Genomic DNA, 18,809 nt, shown 5'->3' with positions numbered 1-18,809 from the left:
TGGACCTGCCCTGTGATCGCGGGATCCCGAGATGCCTTGTGTGTTTTGCTAAGGGAGGTGATTTGGGACTTCCGTAGGAGTCGGTTTGCTGGAGCGGCCAGGAGTGGAATTCGGATTCCACTGGGCTCCTGTGGGAATGAGGAAGGCGGGAACGGACTCATCTGTAAGAGGGAAAGGGGATCAAGGGGCAGTAGCTGTAATGCTGGGACAACGTAGGATGTGCAGAAATGAGCCCGAAGCGTGTTCACGTGCTCAAGAAAGAAGGAGAGATGCAAGTTATGGAGAAGACCACTCATCATCAGGAGGATCAAACCACATTTTTATTTTGGAAGATTGGGCACCCAATGGATATGCCTCAATTGGAATGTTGCTCTGAAGACCAAGATTGCAGCAAATGTTTGAGGGCATGTGTGACCTTGTGACAGAAGCCACAGGCATGGGCCTGTCCCGTGTGTCGGAGCACGAGGAAGGCTCCTGGGGACCTGTGAGGGCTCAGTCCCTTCCCTCGTGGGATGGTTCCTGGTGGGAAGACACGTGCTTTCCGGTCTTTGCCCTACTTGGCAAGCACTGCACGCACAGGGCAGGATGTGATTAACACGCCGCAGGGGTCAGCAAAGCCTTTGGCTAAGATCTAACACGTCAGCTGTGTCCCAGAGGATACGCGGGCAGCATTCATGGGCTCCGTGCCTTCTTGTTGAAGCCGAGTACGACAAAGGTACAGAGAAATGAGAGGTCACAGGAGGTCTGAGGACATGCAATAGGTTTGTTACCTTAAACGCATCCCTCAGCCAGGGGCCTGTGAAGCCAGAGTGGGAGGCTGGGCCCAGACCTAGAAGGGCAGCAGCTGGAACTTGGACGAGCTGCCCACTTGCTCTGTTGCAACTCTGTATTTAGTGGTTATAGTTCTGCATGATCCCTACGTGCACAATTCTGAGATGCGGACCCATAGCGTTCATCATATTCATCAAGGGGTTGCAGACATCTCAGAACTCAAGACCCTCTGCAGAGAGCGAGGGGCCCATTTGGCAAGTTTGAACGGGGAAAGGTGAATCTCAGCCCCTCCCCAGACTTGTGTGGGGTGGTGGCTTGCCGCCCCGAGAGCCACCTTGATAAGGTCAGGCCACAGGCAGAGGGCAGTGCCTGCGAGGTGTTCCTCAGAGCCATGGCAAGGAAGGCAGGAGGGGCAGCTCTGCCTCCAGAAGGGGAGGAAGGGGACGTGTGCCTGGGCAGCAGACATGCCACAGGCTCTCGGGGACAGGGCGCCCGCACTGTCCCCGGCCTCCCACCCCCTGCACAAATGTGATTATGGCCCTGCAGCACAGCCCAAATCAGGTTAGCGTCAGTGAGCTGAGCCGGGGTAATCAGACCCCGGAGCGGAGCAGGTGCTGGGCTTGAAAGAGGCTTCCGAGAATTAGAACAAGCTGACTGTAGCCATCTAGAGCACAGCACGCAGGGCCTGCCGCCCACCAGCCGGGCACGTCCTCGCTGCCAGCCCCGTCCCTATCACCTGCCCGAGGGCAGGGGCGGCCAGAGGGGCCGCAGGCCTGGCCCAGGGCCCTGGGTTCTTTCTTTAGCTGGCAAGACAAGAGTTCATCACACCGGGTTCACATGATGGTCTGCTCCCCCTCCCTCTTTCGTGTGTCCTTGACCCACCTGCAGGGTCTCACTCAAGTCAACTGCAAAGTACGGATCATAAACGTATCCAGCTCATCAGGCTGTCGTGGTGACCGAACAGAGTCTGCATAGCCCCAGGCTGGGCACAGTCCATGCGCAGAACTCACCACCTGCTCTGCTCTCCCCTGAGCCCGCACCCAGGACCACAAGCCAGGATTTTAGTTTTTATAGAAACGCTCCGTGCTCAGTAGGCAAACATCGAGAATGAAGGTTTATATTATGAGATCCAAAAAGCTCATCTTAAGAGACAAGCCATAGTAATATTTGGTGAACCTCATCCTAGACCCTCTCTTGTACACATTCATCGGTGGGAAATAATTTCAACAAGAGATATTTAATATATGTGTAGTCTTTAAAACACAAGTTGTTTCAATTAGAATTGGAGGAAAATCAGAGGAAATTGAAGGAATTGCTGAATAATAGGTCATCTCATTAAAAGATGACTAAAATTGAGAAAACAAATTATAGGCCAATATTAATATGGTTGAGTCATCCTGCGGTTTTTTTATATACTTTTCTGGCTATCTTTTAATGACATAGGTGAAGCATTCTGAGAGTCTCAGCCTCTACCTGCCAAGCCGAGTGCCTTCGATGAAGCATTTCACTATGCAGTTATAAGTCAGGAAGAAATTGCAAATACCACAGAAAAATCGCATACTCACTTGGAGTCCTACTAAGTGAGTCATCTTGTCAGAATGAAGCAATGCGGAGGGTGCGTGAGGCTGGCGATGGGGAGGCACGCACAGCGGGGGCGGCAGGGGGCAGGGGGCTGAGAGCATCGAGGACGCCGAGGTCTGGAGCAGCTAGACCGGTGGGACCTTGTAGGCTGGGCATTTGTGATGTAAGTGGGAAAGCAGAAGCCCAGCTAGCTGCCTACGTGACAGAGCTGGGCCTCCAACCCAGCGGTTGATGCCCCAAGTGCTGTGTGACTTTACCAGGGGTGTATTCATCATGCGTTTGCTTTTTCTGTGTCTCTGTTTTCTGTATCTTTGATATGTTGGCGGCCTCGCTGACCCTGGAGGGACCGCTCCTCCCAGGACCAGCCGATTCCTAGATAAGGTAAAGGACTGTCTTTCACCAAACCAACCAATCCAGAGCCTACACCCCAAACCACCTCCTCTATGGGGCTCCTGCACTCCAGAACCCCTGCCCTCATCACCCCAGAGCTAGGGACACTAGGGACAGCCCCCTCTGCCCCAAAGCCCATTGAAATTATTCGAACCAGCCAACCCTCAGCCTGCTTGCCCTGCCTCACCTGTTCCTTCCCATGGAAACCACAGTAAAGGCTCTGGCTCTTGCTGCCCCCTCTCCCTTCGCCTCCTGCCTGGTCCTGGTGCTTCCCTGTGGCCCCGCGAAGCATAACATGCCCCCTCCTCTCGGGAATGGCCAATAAGACAAGCTGTCTTTCCAATGGCTGTAAGCTTCCAGTCTGGTGGCTTTGCTGTACCTGAATAATAGTAAAACATTGAAAACACTCTGCTCCTGCCCCTTGGGGGCCCAACTCCCCTCCTCACACCCCATTGCTACAGGGAGTCCCGCCAGAGTCTGGCCAGGACCTGCCTTGGAATCACTCCTGCCACTGGGCAGGGGACAACTCTGGTCCCCGGGCAGCTGCTGTCCGGCCCAGGTGACTGTGTGCGCAGAGCCAGGGCTCATCAGCTGAGCCCTCCACGGGGCAGGCACAATGCCGCCCTGGCAAGAGAGGCACATCAGGCTCTCAGGTCAAATGCAGGTAGTCCTCCCACCAGGTTCCCAAGTTGACTAGACTGCGTGGGTCCCTGACCTTTTCCTTGTCATCTCTGTTCTCCGGGCACGTAGAGCTGCTGGGGTCTTCGTGGGGGCTCCACAAAGAACTCAATCGAATTTTCCACTCAGATGGAATGAAAACTCACCCTCCTGTCACATCGAGGGAGAAATCTCATTATCCAGAGGGCACTGGCATCATAAATCAATTAGGCTCTTTGGTTTTGTAAACATGGTGCGCTTTTTGACCACTTAGAGATTTGAATTTAGCAAATGGGACTTGGCACCGATTCCATGTGGGGCAAAGTGCACGCTCCTAGCAATGCGAAGAAATACGATGCAGAGCCTGGTTTCAAGAGCTAGCTTCCCGGGCCCGGGGGTGGGGACGACACCAGTCGGATGATACCCGTGTTATCACTGTCTTACTGAGGGCGCCGAGAGCGGGAGCGGGCACAGAAACCCGGGCCATGTGTTCCGCTTATGCAGCCAAGTGTGCTCAATGCTGTCTGGAAACACTCCTTTAAAAATTGTTTCCAGTGTCCGTAGGGCTTTCTCATGAATCTACTTGGAGCAAATCTTCATCTCTTGAGGATTGAAGTTCCCTTGGGAGCTGTGCGGCGCAGAGGGAAGGGCAGCTGAGAGCTAGGGTGCAGGACTCCTGGTCAAAGTCCTGGGGGCTCCGAGCTGCCCCCTGAGGCTGTTCCAGGAGCGGCATGTGGCGGGGGAGGGGGTGGTCAGAGCAGCCGAGTATCCTTTTGCTGTGCACTACGCCACACGCACAAAAAAGAGAAAGCTTACACTTCCTCTGCACAGAAGCGAGGATATGCTGTAACTGTAGTTAATATATATGCGTCTATCACTAAAGCAGAACACAGGAGACACCATCCAGGGGGCCAAGGGCACCCTCCCTGTGCGCGGGGGTCAGTCCTGTGCAAGTGCTGTTTCCAGCCTCACAGCCCAGTTTCTGTGGGCAGATGATTCTCTCGACCTCTCATGAGAGGTTCGTCCATAGATTCCGGTCTCGGCTCACAGACGCTGAGCGAGAACACCTCTGAGGCTCTGGGCTCAATGGGGGGGGCGGCCTTTGTGCATGTGGAGGTTACAACAGCGACCAAAACATGGGGGCCTAAAGAGGTCTGCTTTTTGCTCCCCAGGTGGTGGCTACGCTGGGGACCACATCCTGCTGCTCATTTGACAATCTCCTCGAAGTGGGTCCTATCTGTAAGTATCTGATCAGATTTTCTTTTGGAGAATGTTCCAATACAGGAAGACTTCAGTGGGCCTTCTTCTCTGGGCTCTCCTCTATTAATAATATAGGTCAAGTTCATGTTATAATATCATAATGTGTTTAGATAGTATAAAACATAATATAATGGGATGTTCATATAAGAATAACTTTATATTTCAATGGTTTGCTAGACTCTTCCTCTATTTGCAATAGCATGAATCTCATTAGCTTGAAATCCCCACACCCAGAAATGTGTTCTAATTGGACCAGAGCTGAGCTTGGCTGAACCAAGGCACTATCGGTAAGAAAAAACCCTTGCGTGCCGTGCAGCGGGGCCACAAGACTGCGGGGCTCCATCACCCCACGCAAGTGAACAAACTCGAACTCTTCAGCAAGCCTCATGAGGCTCGATCTGCAGGACTTGGCAGTTCCCCATCTTTGAATGAAGTCTGGCGTAACTTCTTCAGCCTTTCTGGAATTACTGAATGCAAATTACCTAACGTGATTAAGCACATCAATACCCAAATCCCAGATTTCCCCGGAGAAGAATCTGCTTGCTGTGCCTTTCAGGGCTGCTCCTCCCCTCTGACCTCCCTCACAGCACGTGGGTGGTCTCCTGGGGATTGAGGACTCAGAGAATCCCAAAGGTGGAACATGAGTAAGGACTGTTTCTGAGGCTGCCCCTTCAATACTCGGCTCCAGGCACCCAGCAGGTCTGGGAGGGGTTTCTATGACAGAGACCTTCTCTTGGGCAGGGGCGTGGCTTCATGACCCCCTACCCCTGTCCTCAGGTCATGGCACCCCACTCCCACAGTTCCAGGGCACCTGCTGCCCCAGACCCATGGGGCTGGTCATCGGGTCGGTCTGGGGTCCCATGGAGGCTGTTCAGGCCCCCAGACCACATCTCTGTGGCTTGTGCTAGACAGCACGCCACCCACGGCGCTGGACCCCCAACCCCGTGTGCATTACCCCACCCCCCAATGGGAACCCACGTGTGCCCACGCTCGGGGAGCAGGGCCAGGCTCAGCCTGGTCACAGCACACCCGTGCAACGGCCGAGGCCCGCCACTTCAGGCTGTGGGCCGTCCCATCCCAAGCTTCATCTCCCCATCCGTCAGGTGCAATGCTTGAATGTCAGTGCCTCCCTCACAGGGCTCTTTAGAGGGTGAGTTCCTATACAGAAATCGTGGAGACCCAGGGCAGAGGCAGGTGTGCCAGGGACTTGCCGTGCCTGGGGGCTGCGGGCATAGGTGTGCCCATTCACACAGGTTTCCCTGTGCCACGTTCGACCGGCGGCAACCGTCTGTGAGAGCAGCCGGCTGAGGGCTGTGGTACAGAGCTCAGGGCTGGGACAAGGGACGCAATCAGCTGGCTCAGGCCCACTGCTGGGGCGTTGGCCCTGTTAGCTGTAAACCTTGGTGTGCCAGGCCAAGCCGCTGGGCGCCCCTCTGACTCAGATGTCAGGCTGGGAACTGGATGTCCCTGACGGGGGCTGGCTGATGTCATGCCCGGGGCTCTTGGATTTACGGGGCTGGAGCTCTTTGGCAGAGCAGAGCCCATATGACCCAGCTGAGGGCCCAGGGGAGGCAGCTGGTGTTCACAGCCTCCTGGGGACTGGGGGACCCAGCTGGGGCTGTCCCGTGGTCCTGGGGCTCCCTCTGCTCCCCAGATCTGACGGCTGTGGGAACTGCCAGCTCGGTGATGGTTTGGTGCCCAACACAGAGGCTGTTCTGGGGCTGGCTGAGGGACCCCATGAGCGCCAGGGCCAGAACCCTGCCGCTCACTGCTGCAGCTCACACATGAGGGTAATTCTGACAATTATATTTACCACTGATGACGCTCTTACGTCAGTAACGCCAGCACCCTGAAGTAAGCACCTTTCTGCCTCCTTCCCCTCCTCTGACACCATCTCCTTGACTGTCACCAAATACTTAGCATTCAAATGGCTGCTCTGGGATCCCGAGCTGGCCTCATTCTGTGGTATGATTGGAATAAACCATTAAAACAATTCAGGCAGTTAGGGATTCATCCACCATGATTTGACAAAGATGGTATATGTCAGAAGACTGTTTTCTCCAAACTGCTGCTTTAGGAAAGACGTTTTCTTCTTGGTTCCTTTTAAAATGATTCGCCAGAGGGAGACTTGGTCTCACTCTGTGCACTTGGACGGATCAATGGAGGTTTCCAGCAGGTTTTACCGGGGAGAGGATGAGATGCAGAAAGCAGGTAGTAGAAGGGGACAGATGGGAGATGTGACAGTGTGGAGTAGAGGCCGGGGTCCCGGGGGTTCCGACCCTGTGTGGAAGGGGAGCAGCGTGCACAGGGCAGCCAAAGCCCCGCCCAGCGGCACCGGGATGATGGGGGGTGCCTCTGATGGCACAGGAAGGGTAGAGGGATCCCAGTCCCTCAGAGACTGCCCTCCCTTCCAACACTGTCCAAAACCACCCTCAGGTTCAATAATCCGCCAGAAAGACAGAACTCCCTGAAAGCATCTCACAGGTACGGTTTATTGCAGGGAGGAGAGGTGCGGGCAGAACGTGGGAAGGGACCAAACTCTTGTCTTCTCCCAAGAGGTCACGGATGGCTAGCTCCCCCCGATTATGATGACAATACACACAGAGTGGGACACCACCTGCCACGGAAGCCTGCCAAGCCTGTGGCATCAGAGTGTGAGTGGGGCTCAGTCACACGCCGCCCACCTGGCTGACCTGCCATCTCCAGCTCCTCTGGGAGGTCCCGCTAATACTTCCGTCCCTGGTTCCTGCAGAAGTCAGAACGAATGTGGCCCGAAGCCGCCATCATAAATCACTGATGCGCCGTCTGGGGGCCAAACACCCCTGCAGGAAAGGACTCCTATGAGGCAGGGCACTCCAGGGGCTCCAGGTCACCTCCCTGGAGCCGAGCGCAAAGGTCAGAGCTCTTCTGGAGTAAAGTTAAGTCCCCACGGCATACCTTCCCCTGATGTACCTCCTTCCCTTCCCTCCTGACCACCCCCTCCCTGTCTTTGCTTCCCACTGTCCCCCTCCGGGTTTCCCACACATTCCGCGATGGGTTGTGGTTTTTACTCTTAGCAAACATTCCTCTCACAAGGCTGATGGCTGAGTGAGGAGAAGAGAGCCCTGTCTGCTGCTTCTGGAATCTGTTCTCCTCGCTCCTGCCTTCACGGCTTGTGTCCTTCCCGGCTCCTCTGCCTGTTCAGGCCCCGGGGTCCCGCTGTGCCTCACCCCTTCCCTCGACACTTCTGAACCGGACAGAGACACTGGAGTCTCGAACTCCTCCGACGGGCCTCTAACAGAAAACGAAGTTTCCTGACCAGTGGTCGGGGAGGGGGTGGCCCAAACGGCCCCATGAAGAGCACAGCCTGGATCCGCGGTTTGCTGTCTGTCCTCTACGCGCACCCGAGGTTTCTCCCTGCTGCACAGCCTCTGGGGCCCCAGCACGACAACCCTATAGCAGTAGGAACATGGGAATGGCCAGTGTGGGTGCGCTGTGGTCTCGAAGCAGAAGTCCCACATCTTCCACGGGTTCTCGCCGACTCCCGGCCACATCCGCGTGGGGTCCTGTGGTGCCCACACACCCTCCACCCACGAAACATGCTTGGGGTGCTCAGACCCCAACCACACCGTGACCCTCCGTGGCCGTTTCGGGTGTGCTCGGAAAGACATTTGGCCTGGATCCAACTGAGGGCTTCGATCCCTCCAATCCTGAAGCTCAGACAGAATCGAGGCTTTGAAAGTCCTCGTAAAGCTTCTATCGGCAGAGTTCAGAACGACTCGTCACTCCTCATAGCATCAAGTGTGGTTAGTGAGCACCACGCACGGAAAGGTGAACCCTGCATTGTCAGTTGGCACAGATGCACGTGCCAGAGGCTCAGAGTCCTCCAGGCGCTGCCCTGGCCCAGGGCGGGCAGGACGCCTGCTCCCCATCAGAACGCCCCGACCTTCTGGGGTTACTGATTTCGTGATAGGCTAAGTGCCCAGCACGCAGGGAGGGACTCATCACGATGCTCGCACATATTTCTCACGCAGCCTGGACCTGGGGTCATGATAGGCAGTTACGAACGTTATCTTGTCTCTCCCTCAGGTTCCAGGTGCTATTTTTATGGCCATTTGCCTGTGAGGGAGAATGAGCTTGAAGGGACATAAGGCCATACACCTGCTGGGTGGTTGGAGGCAGGGATTGAACCCAGATAGTCTCAACTGAGGGAGTGCATTTAATCAGGACAGTCTTCCACCTGCCCAGGAAGACGTGGTCCCTTCCTGCCAGATGATTCTGGTGAGGTTGGAAAACAGAAATCATATTCACGAAGGAGTGTAGGATGATTGCTGGTAGCATAAAATCAACACGTATGCTTTGTGTCGAGATGGGGAAGGGATAGAGGTCACTAGGGCTGTGTACCCAGCCGTTCCCCAAGAACTTTGTGGGGAAGGACGTTAGGATGGGTTAGCCAGGAGAACTGGGAGCAAATTCCCAGTGGATGAGATGGGGGAAGGCCAAGGAAGGTGGTGGAACTGGGATGAGGTGTGTGTAAGGAGCCCAGAGTGATAATGCACGTTGGCCCCTTAGAGCATAAGCAACGACCTTCAAGTCAAGCAGGGCAGCTGATCCCATTTTGCTCATCTTCTGCACAATCCCTGAGCACCTGGTCTGTGCTAGCACCGTCTGGAGCCAGCTCATGACCTCTACCCTCAGCTTCATTGCCTTCAGACCCGAGGAGCCTCTTAGTGTCCAGAATTGGGCCAACAAATGCTATTGATGGACTGTATACAGTAAGAACACTGGATGGGATGAAGTGGTCATCAGGCCGCCGTGAGCAGGGCATCCACTGGGGAGCTCACCAGTCGCCTCTGGATTTCAGGTAACAAGGAGGACATGTGGCTGCACATCGACGCTGCCTACGCAGGCAGCTCCTTCATCTGCCCCGAGTTCCGGCATCTTCTGAATGGAGTAGAGGTGGGTGTGCTCTTTATCTTTGATACGATCATTTTTTAAAAGATACATTTATTTATTTATTTTGTGAGGGAGGGACAGAGGCAGAGGGAGAGAGAATCCACAAGAAGATTCTATGCTGAGCATGGACCTCAGTGGGGCTCAATCCCAGGACCCTGAGATCGCGATCTGAGCCAAAACCAAGAGTTGGCCACTTAACTGACTGAGCCACCCAGGTGCCTCTCTCCTTAATAAGATCACTGTTTAAAAGTGTTACGTTATCGGTGACTTCTCCTTACGAGGCTATGACATTCCATTTGTCACTGCTGTGGTTTGTTTCAGCAACTTATTTCCAAACAATTTCTGTGATTATCAGAAATCAGATTTCCTTATAAGGGGGGTTGAGAATCTGTCCAGTCATACGACCTGTCTTCTGGAAATACATCTGACGTTTGCAGCCATTTTTCTTTCTGCACAAATCCTGGGCAGAATTCTCATGGTAGGATAAATTTTAGCTTAAGAAACTGCAGGGAAATATTTAGGAAGAAAATAAAATCTTAATGCCTTTTAGTAAGAGGTCATGGATAGACACAACCTGCGATTCTGTTTGGTCTGGTCCAGGGCATGGTATTACTTTCACAGACATATCGATCGAGCAGCCACGCACGTATTTAAATGTCCTCTACCCCTTTCAGAATTTGGCAACTGTGGCCTGTAATGCCCATGGGAACGAACACCTGCTGCTTTTGAGAAACAGTCATCAAAACTATCAACCAAATACTCTGCTTCTCCTCAGGGCTGCAGAGGGTAACATGGGGCAGACTTAATGTAGAGAGATGACACTACGGAGGTGGCCTGATGTGTCATTTCAGCCTCAAGTAAGATTTCTCTGTGGGTGGCAGCTCACGGGCCAGGATGTTCCTCCAGCCAGGAGCTCAGTTGCAGAGGCAATAAAGGGTCCAGAGAGACAGACTTTGCAGTGAGTCCAGGGAAGGGGATGGGGAGTCAGAGGAGCCACAGTCCTGACTCTATGCTCAGAGGCAAGGGTTTCGTGAGACCCGGGGCCACATGCGGTGCAGGATGGGCATGGTCGTTGGCATTAAGCAACTGTTTGAATGCCAGCCTTACCCGGGGACTAGCTGTGTCCCTGTGGGTAGGTTAGTGTCTTCTCTATACCTCACAAAGTGGATTTAGTAATGATAGTTCCTTCGGGGGGTTGCTGTAAGTATACGGAGTTAATCATGTCTAAAGTGCTTAAAAACAGCATCTGGCACACAGTGAGTCCCGCGCATAAGTTGGATCCTTTTATTATCTTTCGCCACGGCTGCAGAGACTGTCCCTGAGAACCTCTCTCGACTCTCCTGTCATGCTGCCAATTAATTTTCTAATTGCTCATTTCGATCCTCATAAAGCCGTAATACCAGAAAAGTGGGTGTGAGGTACAGAATACAAATACCCCATCTTCGGAAAGAATACCCCCTGGTTGCTGATGAATGAAGCAGCATTCCGGTTCATATCTCCATCACGTCGGTGCATTTATTCACTCACTCACTCGAGAATTACTTATGGATCCCTGAATGTGCGCCAGACCTCAGCTCAGTGCTGGGGAGGGGCTGGTAAGCGGGGCTTCCAAAAGGCCCCCGTACATACCAGGGAGGGGGTTGTGGCGTGTGAGAAGTTCAGCTAACACCGAGCACTGTGCAGTTCACTGCCAGCAGCTGGGCTTGTGGGCGTTATGAAAAAATAAATCTCTATTCCGTATCAAGAACTCCTAGTACAGAGATGATGCACGTGACTGGGAAGGTCTGCCCCTGCACCTCAGGGACGGGGGGCAAAGCCTTCATCGGGGATATGCGTGCCTGTCCCCAAGATCTGGTCTTTCTAAGTACCAGGTGAAGGATTGCACAATCTTTTCCCACTACTGTCCTCCTCCGCGTGATCCCAGGACCCGGGGTTTCGGCTTTCACAGGAGGTGACTACCTGTCAGGCCACCCAGCTCTGGGGACTGGAGCACGATGGTATCAGCAGCAGACAGGAATTTCAGGCTCGACACTGAGTCATTTCCATGTCTCCTGCATTGTTCCTTGCGGGGCGAGGGCCCAGCTGCTCAGCTGGTCAGATAAGGGGGCTGCAATATCCTGTAGCGTCCCCAGCCCGGAGATAAGAACCCTTCTCTGTGCCGGCAGGAAGAGCACACAGCAGTTGGGTAATGAAAGACGATTAAACAGACCAGCCCCCCCACCCTACCCCGGGAGGGAGCTAATAAAATTCTCGGCAAACAAAGCTCTTCTTTCACATTTTGTCTCCTTTTATCGACAAATGAAACGCGTTGTCATTTCCCGTCTCTTTCTCTAAATCGCTTTTATTGAAACCTGGAAGGAAATGAATCTGCTCCCCCCAGAGCGGGTTGATGCACGAGGCTGCCGTCAGCCGAGCAGATGTCTCTCTGGTGGCGGGGCGCCATCCCAGGCTGCCCCCCGGGGCCTCCAGCCGGACCCAGAGAATAAACCTGGGGGTGCATTTTGAAGAATGTAAGAACGCACCATTTAAGATAGAGCAGTGAAAACGCCGAGTGCCCTCCTTGGCCCGTCTCGGTGGTTGAAATCTTGTTTTCTGCTGGGAAATACGGCAGCCTCTAAAATCAATGAGCTAATACCTGTTGTTGGCCGTTGCTACCCATTGTCTTCCAGGAAGGGAGCCTGTTACCGATAGGTGTGCAATGACCTTGGGTGTTATCTTTAAAAATAAAGAAGAAAATGTTTAGGTATGTGGGAAGAGTTGTTGATTTTGGTTATCGCATAAGCGTTAGTAAAAGAACCAACCAATTCAATAAAAATTGGGCTGATCCCGATTACCGTAGGTTAAGTATGATGTTTTCACCCTCCCATTGCTTAGGATGAGACGTGTATTCTGAGAACATTGCTAGTTTGTGAGTTTTGAGGAAGGTGCCGGCAGAAAGTATTTCGTAGGCCAGATCAGTGCAATTTCTGACATAGTACACATGAATTCAAATCCGGATTATTCCAAAGACTATTGCAGTCCAAAGACTAGTAGTTTGAAAGGGAGATGCATTTTATATGACTCCAGATGATGCAAATTTGAAAGTGTACAACCTAAAATATTGCTGACGTCTCATTTTACGAGGAAAGGTAGAACTGTGAATTTTCCCAATTAAAAGTGAGTAGGGACTCTTGTTGCTTCAGGGCAGGAAAGCCTCCAGAACCATGAGCTGTGTCCCTGTTGCTGCGGGGAACAGACATCTCCTCACAGGGGGACAGCAATTCTCCTCGTCTTCTTTTGGGGTCGCCCTTGGTGTGTGTTGGGGTTCCATATGTTTTGAATTATCCAAGGTCCTCAAAATGCATCCCTTTGCTTCAAATGTGATAGCCCTACACCAAATCAGGATTAACCCAGAAATAAAAGGGAGTGTTAACAGGAAGTTTCTAGATTAGCTCATTCCTGGCCCTCCTTTATAAATTGTCATAGAATCAGCCCACCAAGGGCCCTCAGCCAGACGGTGGGAGCGCTAAGGTCAGGATCTGGGGCTCTTAGTCCAAAGTCTATGCCCTTTCCATCGTAAAAAGAACAAGATTCTTCATTTCACTCTTCAGACGAACTTTCTGGACGTCTCCTAGGTGCCTGGCATTGCATCCTGAGGACTGCCAGCCAGCCAGGTAGTCTTCATGCTCAGTTTCTACGGGGTGCCCCTTGGCAGGTGCCTCCAGCCCACCCCAGCGAGTCCCTCTCCTCCTCTGAGCAGGAGAGCCTGGTCATGGCTACCCGATGCTCATTTTCACATTGCATCCTGACAACTGCTCTCTGGTCAGATCTTCCTGCTTCACCACGAGGTGCTGGGAGTCAGGAGCCGTCACTGTGGTCCCTGGGACCACCACCCAGTTGGCTTATCCCCCACAAATCTTTTTTTTTTTTTAAGATTTTATTTTTATTTATTTGACAGAAACAGCCAGCGAGAGAGGGAACACAAGCAGGGGGAGTGGGAGAGGAAGAAACAGGCTCCCAGCGGAGGAGCCTGATGTGGGCCTCGATCCCAGAGCACCGAGATCACGCCCTGAGCCGAAGGCAGATGCTTAACGACTGCACCACCCAGGCGCCCCTATCCTCCACAAATCTTAACCACAGATCAGCAGCAGTCACGGCACAGCCTTCCAACTGGAGAGTGCACTGTGTCAGGAGCTGGGCTGAGGGGTTCCTGGCTGTGGTATCATGATTTCTTCATCGAGCAGCCATTTCCGTTCCAGTCCACATGGAGTTAGCTGTTGAGCTGGGATCCAACCCTTCTTGCTTTGTGTTTCGGTCCAGAATCAGCTCTGTATCAGCTCCATGTGTTCATGAGCTACGATGCCTTCTTCCCCCTTGAAAATGAGTACAAAGAGGCTCAGAGATGTCAGGTGGCTTCCCGAGGGAGTTCAGAGCCCAGACCTCCCCAGCTGCCCTTGCGCCCCAAGCCCCACGGCCTCAGTGACTTCCGCTCTGCGTGGTCTTACACTCGAGAAAACAAAGTGTTAATTATTGTGTGTGGAGTCTTGTTTTATGACTAGACATTCGTAACTGAAATGTCTTCTTTTTGTTGTTACTATTCCTTGGCAGTTTGCAGATTCGTTTAACTTCAATCCCCACAAATGGATGTTGGTGAATTTTGACTGCTCTGCCATGTGGTGAGTTTCCCCATTGGCTAGATGTCAATGACCCTACGCCCACTGAGCTTGACAAGAGTGGCTTTCTAGGAAAGAAGCCCGGCAGGGGAGGATGCCGTCACCGGGGGAGCGCACTGCTTGGCTTCCTTCTGAACCGCGGGTAGGATTTTGCTAAATCTCACCCTGGTAGTAAACCGTTGACCAGAATATAGTGTTGCAACATAGCCACACCAGAAGCAAAGGTTATTGCAGAAAACCCGGTAGCTGGCTCTAGCGAGCACTAACAAAGACAACTCAAGGACACTTCAGGGCATGTTTCTAATTCAGCCACCTCTGTGTTTTCATTCTTAGATGTTTAACAAACCTGAGCCTAAGGACTTAAAAACATTTGCTAAGGAAAAATAAGAGTAATCCTATTTTCCGCGAACTTCCCTGAAAATTCTTAATAGCAGAGCCATAGTCAAGTTGGTTATATTTAGAGCAAGAAAAAGAATTCAGAAATTTAAGTGGATGACGTTCCATCAAGTCGATGACGTTTAAAGAAACAGTGGTCGCTGGGAGTTTTGTAGGAACAGTGGAAACTGGTTCCCCTATGTTCATTACAGGAAGAAGGAGGTTAATCAACCTTAAGACTGGCGCACTTTGCATGAATTTTGTGCAAAATTGTTCGGCATGTAATTGAATGAATGGTTTTTCACCCTGGAGGGGTGAAGAAAGCAGTTCTCACCCACCCCACCTGAAGTCTGTTCTCCTGGCTTACCCAGTGATCTGGGCACTCTTTGACTCTTCTGTCTAAAGATAAAGTCACATTTTCAGTGCTTTACTAAAAAATAGGTTCAGCTCAATTCTTTTTTTGTCAGCCTTTGACCCAAACTTTGATACGTGATTTTAAAGCCCCTTTGGGCATGGGCATTGCAGACTTAGCTCTGTCTGAAATACTAGTAAGGATCTATACAGGCTACAGCTTTTATGAACATCAGTATTCTTTTGTATTCTCGTGGTTGCATTCATCTGTTTTATTTAAAGTGGAACACTTGAAGAAGAGCTCATACAGTGTGTCAGAAGTCCCTTTTCTTGAACTTTAATTGGGACTGAAATGCAATTCTGTTCTGCTGGCGTATTTGGTCAGACTGTGGGTCCTGGGCACGGAGCTGGTGCACAGCAAGAAGGGGCCGTGCCGCCTCTGTTTGGGGAGGGCAGGTGGCCTCAGTGTGAGCTGATGGGGGTGCCCACAGCATCCTTAGTGGCCAGTGAGGTGTCAGGCCAAGAGAGCCAAACATACAGCCTGGAGGATTGTTGGGGGTGAAGCAATCGGGACCAGGAAGGCTGCTGGGCGGTGCTGGCCAGAGGGGCTCGTGGTGCACCCAGACATTTCACTCATTACCTGGACAAAATAATATCAAACTTAGATGTTTAGGGGCGCCTGGGGGCCTGAGTTGGTTAGGCGTCTTGACTCTTGATCTCAGCTCAGGTATTGATCTCAGGGTCAAGCATTTGGGGCCACGATCTGTGATCAGATGTTGAAATATGATAAGGATGAATAGAAACAGTGGCATCCTGCCATTGGGTCCAAAAAGCCAGTGCATCAGTGAAGGACAAGAGAGGACAGCTCCATCTGTGGCGTGGGGGAGAAGGGTCCAGGCCCATCACAGGGCGTGGCGTGACCAGGGCTGCTGTGGAGGTGACCTGTGGGAGAGACGCAGGGAGTGCAGGGGTGAGGCCAATGAAGATTGAGGTCCAGCAGGGGAAGGGCTTGGGAAGAGAGAGGGCAGAGGTTCAGGTGAGAAGCTTGGGGGTGCCCGGGAGCTAGAAGGTAGGGGGGAATGTGTGAGGGAGATGCTTCCATGGTCCCATTCACTCACTGCCTGGTTGTTGCAGAAAGAAAGGCCACAGAAAGCCTATTTGGTGACATGGCATTTGACAAAGGGCCATGTGAGGTGATAGACCAAGCAGTCCACGTACCAGGGCTGGGGCTGGTGGAGGGGGGTAGCAACCATCGGTGCAAAGGCCCTGAGACAGATGTGTGCACGACAGTGAACTCAGGTGAAAACCGCCAAAGATCATTCAGGTGGCCCATGTGGATTTAAATTAAATCAGCTATCCACATTTAAAATGGGCATTTTTACAGATACATGCAGCTTTTTAATGACTCACTATTTAATGCGAGCCCTTACAGCACAATTTTGTAGGTCACAGGTGTGGGACGGAGCAGGCCTGGGGGGTACATATGCCTTCCTGTCCAGTACAGCCCCACTGGCCTCCACATTCAGTCCTGGGGCCAGACTGGCCTTGTGCACAGGTGAATGCCAGGCTCCTGGAGGACACACACTCTAAGGATTACACTTGCATGACAGCTGAGCTGGCATGGGAATTGTCATCCCTATTTTAGGGATGAGGCAACCAGTTCTGCTTGGGGGCACACAGCTCTCCAGGCCAGAGCCACAAATGTTTAATAGCAATGTGGTCAAGTTTTAAAAACTAATGCTGAGTAGGGGCTCCTGGGTGGCTCAGTCAGTTGAGCATCCAACTCTTGACCTCAGGGTTGTGGGATTGAGCCCTGCTTTGGGCTCTCTGTTGGGTGTGGAGCCTGCTTAGGGTTCTCCTTCTCCTCCTCTCTCTGCCCCTCCCTGTGAATCGTGCTCTCTCTAAAAAATCAAAAAACAAACAAACAAAACCTTAATACTGAGTTAAAAGAATCAGAGAATCACAAGTCTCACAGAATGCAAATTTAGAATACATGCACAAGGGCGCCTGGGTGGCTCAGTCCGTGAAGCATTTGCCTTCAGCTCAGGTCATGGTCCCAGGGTCCTGGGATCGAGCCCCACAACAGGCTCCCTGCTCCATAGGGGGTCTGCTTCTCCCTCTGCCTCTGTCCCTCCCCCTGGCTGGTGCTCTCTCTCTCTCATGGGCTCTCTCAAATAAATAAGTAAAATCTTTAAAAAAAAAAAAAAAGAGTACATGCACGAAAATCAGTACGCATTTTGTAAACACATACACAAGAAAGAGCATGGAGCACATTAGAATTGTTCCGGATGGATGAAGAAGAAATTGGAGAACGAGAGCTGTTTTTTGGTGGGAATGAGGCATAATCAAGACCCCATTGTGTTTTCACTTTTGTTCAAGCTGTCAGTTGGTTCCACTTTCTCTCTGACTACTGAAAATAGTCCTGGATTTGAGCCCAGTCATGGACAGCCACAGGGCAAAGAGGAAGAGAGGGAGGGCAGCCTCCCTCCCCTGTTTGCCCGCCTGAGCTGTGAGTCCACTGAGCATGCTCACTCCAGCTCCCTGGGTGGAGGTGGGGGGTGCCTTGTGTGTTCTCAGGCATCATGAGAGAAGGTGATACCTTGCAACGGGGTGCCAGGCAGTGTGCAGAGAAGGAAGGCTGAGAATCTACTCAGAGGCTCCTTTGCACTGTCCTGAATGTCCAAGGACTCAACTATGTATGTTTTGCTATTCTAAGAGGTTATTGCAGTAAAATGGGGTGTCAACATAACAGAATACAGGTAATAAGACACTTGTAAAAACCAGATTTCAGAAAGGATAGGCATTCCTTTAGATCCCTAAGAGTTGAAAACAAACAATACTAAATTCCGAATTTTTATAGATGTTTTTAAATTTTTGCTAATACAACAAGATATAAATGTGCGTGTGTGGGTTTTTTTTTTTTATTGCTCTCACTGGTTGTTTTGCATTCCTTAAAATCAGAAGAGTCTCTCTTTTGTGTAATGAAATTTTACCAATGGTTAGTCTGTAATTTAAAGTAAGCATATTGGTTATTTTCTCTAAATATTGAAATGGACAAGATAATTGGAGTTTCGAAAACTTGCAATCATTATAAGCATAGTAAATACATTTCATAATGATTTCATTTTTCTGTTCATAAGTTTTTTATTGTTCATTTGAATCTCGTAAATACGAGCCATTCCGCCCAGACCTCAGTATCTGTTTAACATCAGATTTTCTCCAAAGAAAGCCTCAGATTCCATATACGCCAAGGGCACGTTTGACTCTACCTGTAAAAAGAGGTGTGGTGCCTTTTCCCAAATAGAATTTAAATTTTATCACGAGTATTTGAATAGCTTTTGTACTCTTCTGTTACGCTGGATTTTTTTTGAAGTTCAGTTTCGCGGGAAGATGGTCGACCACTGTGTTATGGCAAGATTGGATGCTAGAAGTTGTCTTAAAAGCATTAACGCACAGTTTTCTGTGTATCCTTTCGGTTTCTTTGCATTTTGATCCCAGTGGCCTTTCCCATCCTGAATGCTTTTCTCTGTTGCCAGCACCAGGACGTAACATGAGCCCTTGTTCTGTGAGCCTCGCACAGTATCGTAGGTTTAGAGAAAGACAATGTAGATTTCTGTCCGACGCAGGAGTCCCCTCCTCTCAGCCCCCAGGACCCGAGTCAGGGGACACTGTCCTCACCACGAGCCCATTCTGAGTGAGGGGACTCTGCCGCCCATGGAGGCCATCTCTGTGTGTGCCCACGTGCACACATCTGTCTAAATAGCCTTCCTTTTACAACCCTGTCAAGCGTCATGTCCAATGTTGTCCACATGCAACAACCACAAAAACCATGTGAAC

General features: G+C 51.5%; 1 protein-coding gene across 1 annotated transcript in view; it reads left to right on the top strand.

The window, feature by feature from the left end:
- The window catches only part of DDC (dopa decarboxylase), a 61,991-nt gene that overhangs the window by 22,266 nt on the left and 20,916 nt on the right, over window positions 1-18,809 (top strand). Inside the window, exons 6-8 of the mRNA XM_040644516.1 lie at window positions 4,572-4,638; window positions 9,503-9,597; window positions 14,182-14,249. Coding sequence (XP_040500450.1) covers window positions 4,572-4,638; window positions 9,503-9,597; window positions 14,182-14,249 — 230 coding nt within the window. The remainder of the gene's footprint in view (window positions 1-4,571; window positions 4,639-9,502; window positions 9,598-14,181; window positions 14,250-18,809) is intronic.

The sequence above is a fragment of the Ursus maritimus genome, unplaced genomic scaffold, assembly GCF_017311325.1.
Source record: "Ursus maritimus isolate PB19 unplaced genomic scaffold, ASM1731132v1 scaffold_3, whole genome shotgun sequence".
NCBI classification, from domain to species: domain Eukaryota; kingdom Metazoa; phylum Chordata; class Mammalia; order Carnivora; family Ursidae; genus Ursus; species Ursus maritimus.
This window is presented reverse-complemented; position numbering and strand designations above follow the sequence as displayed.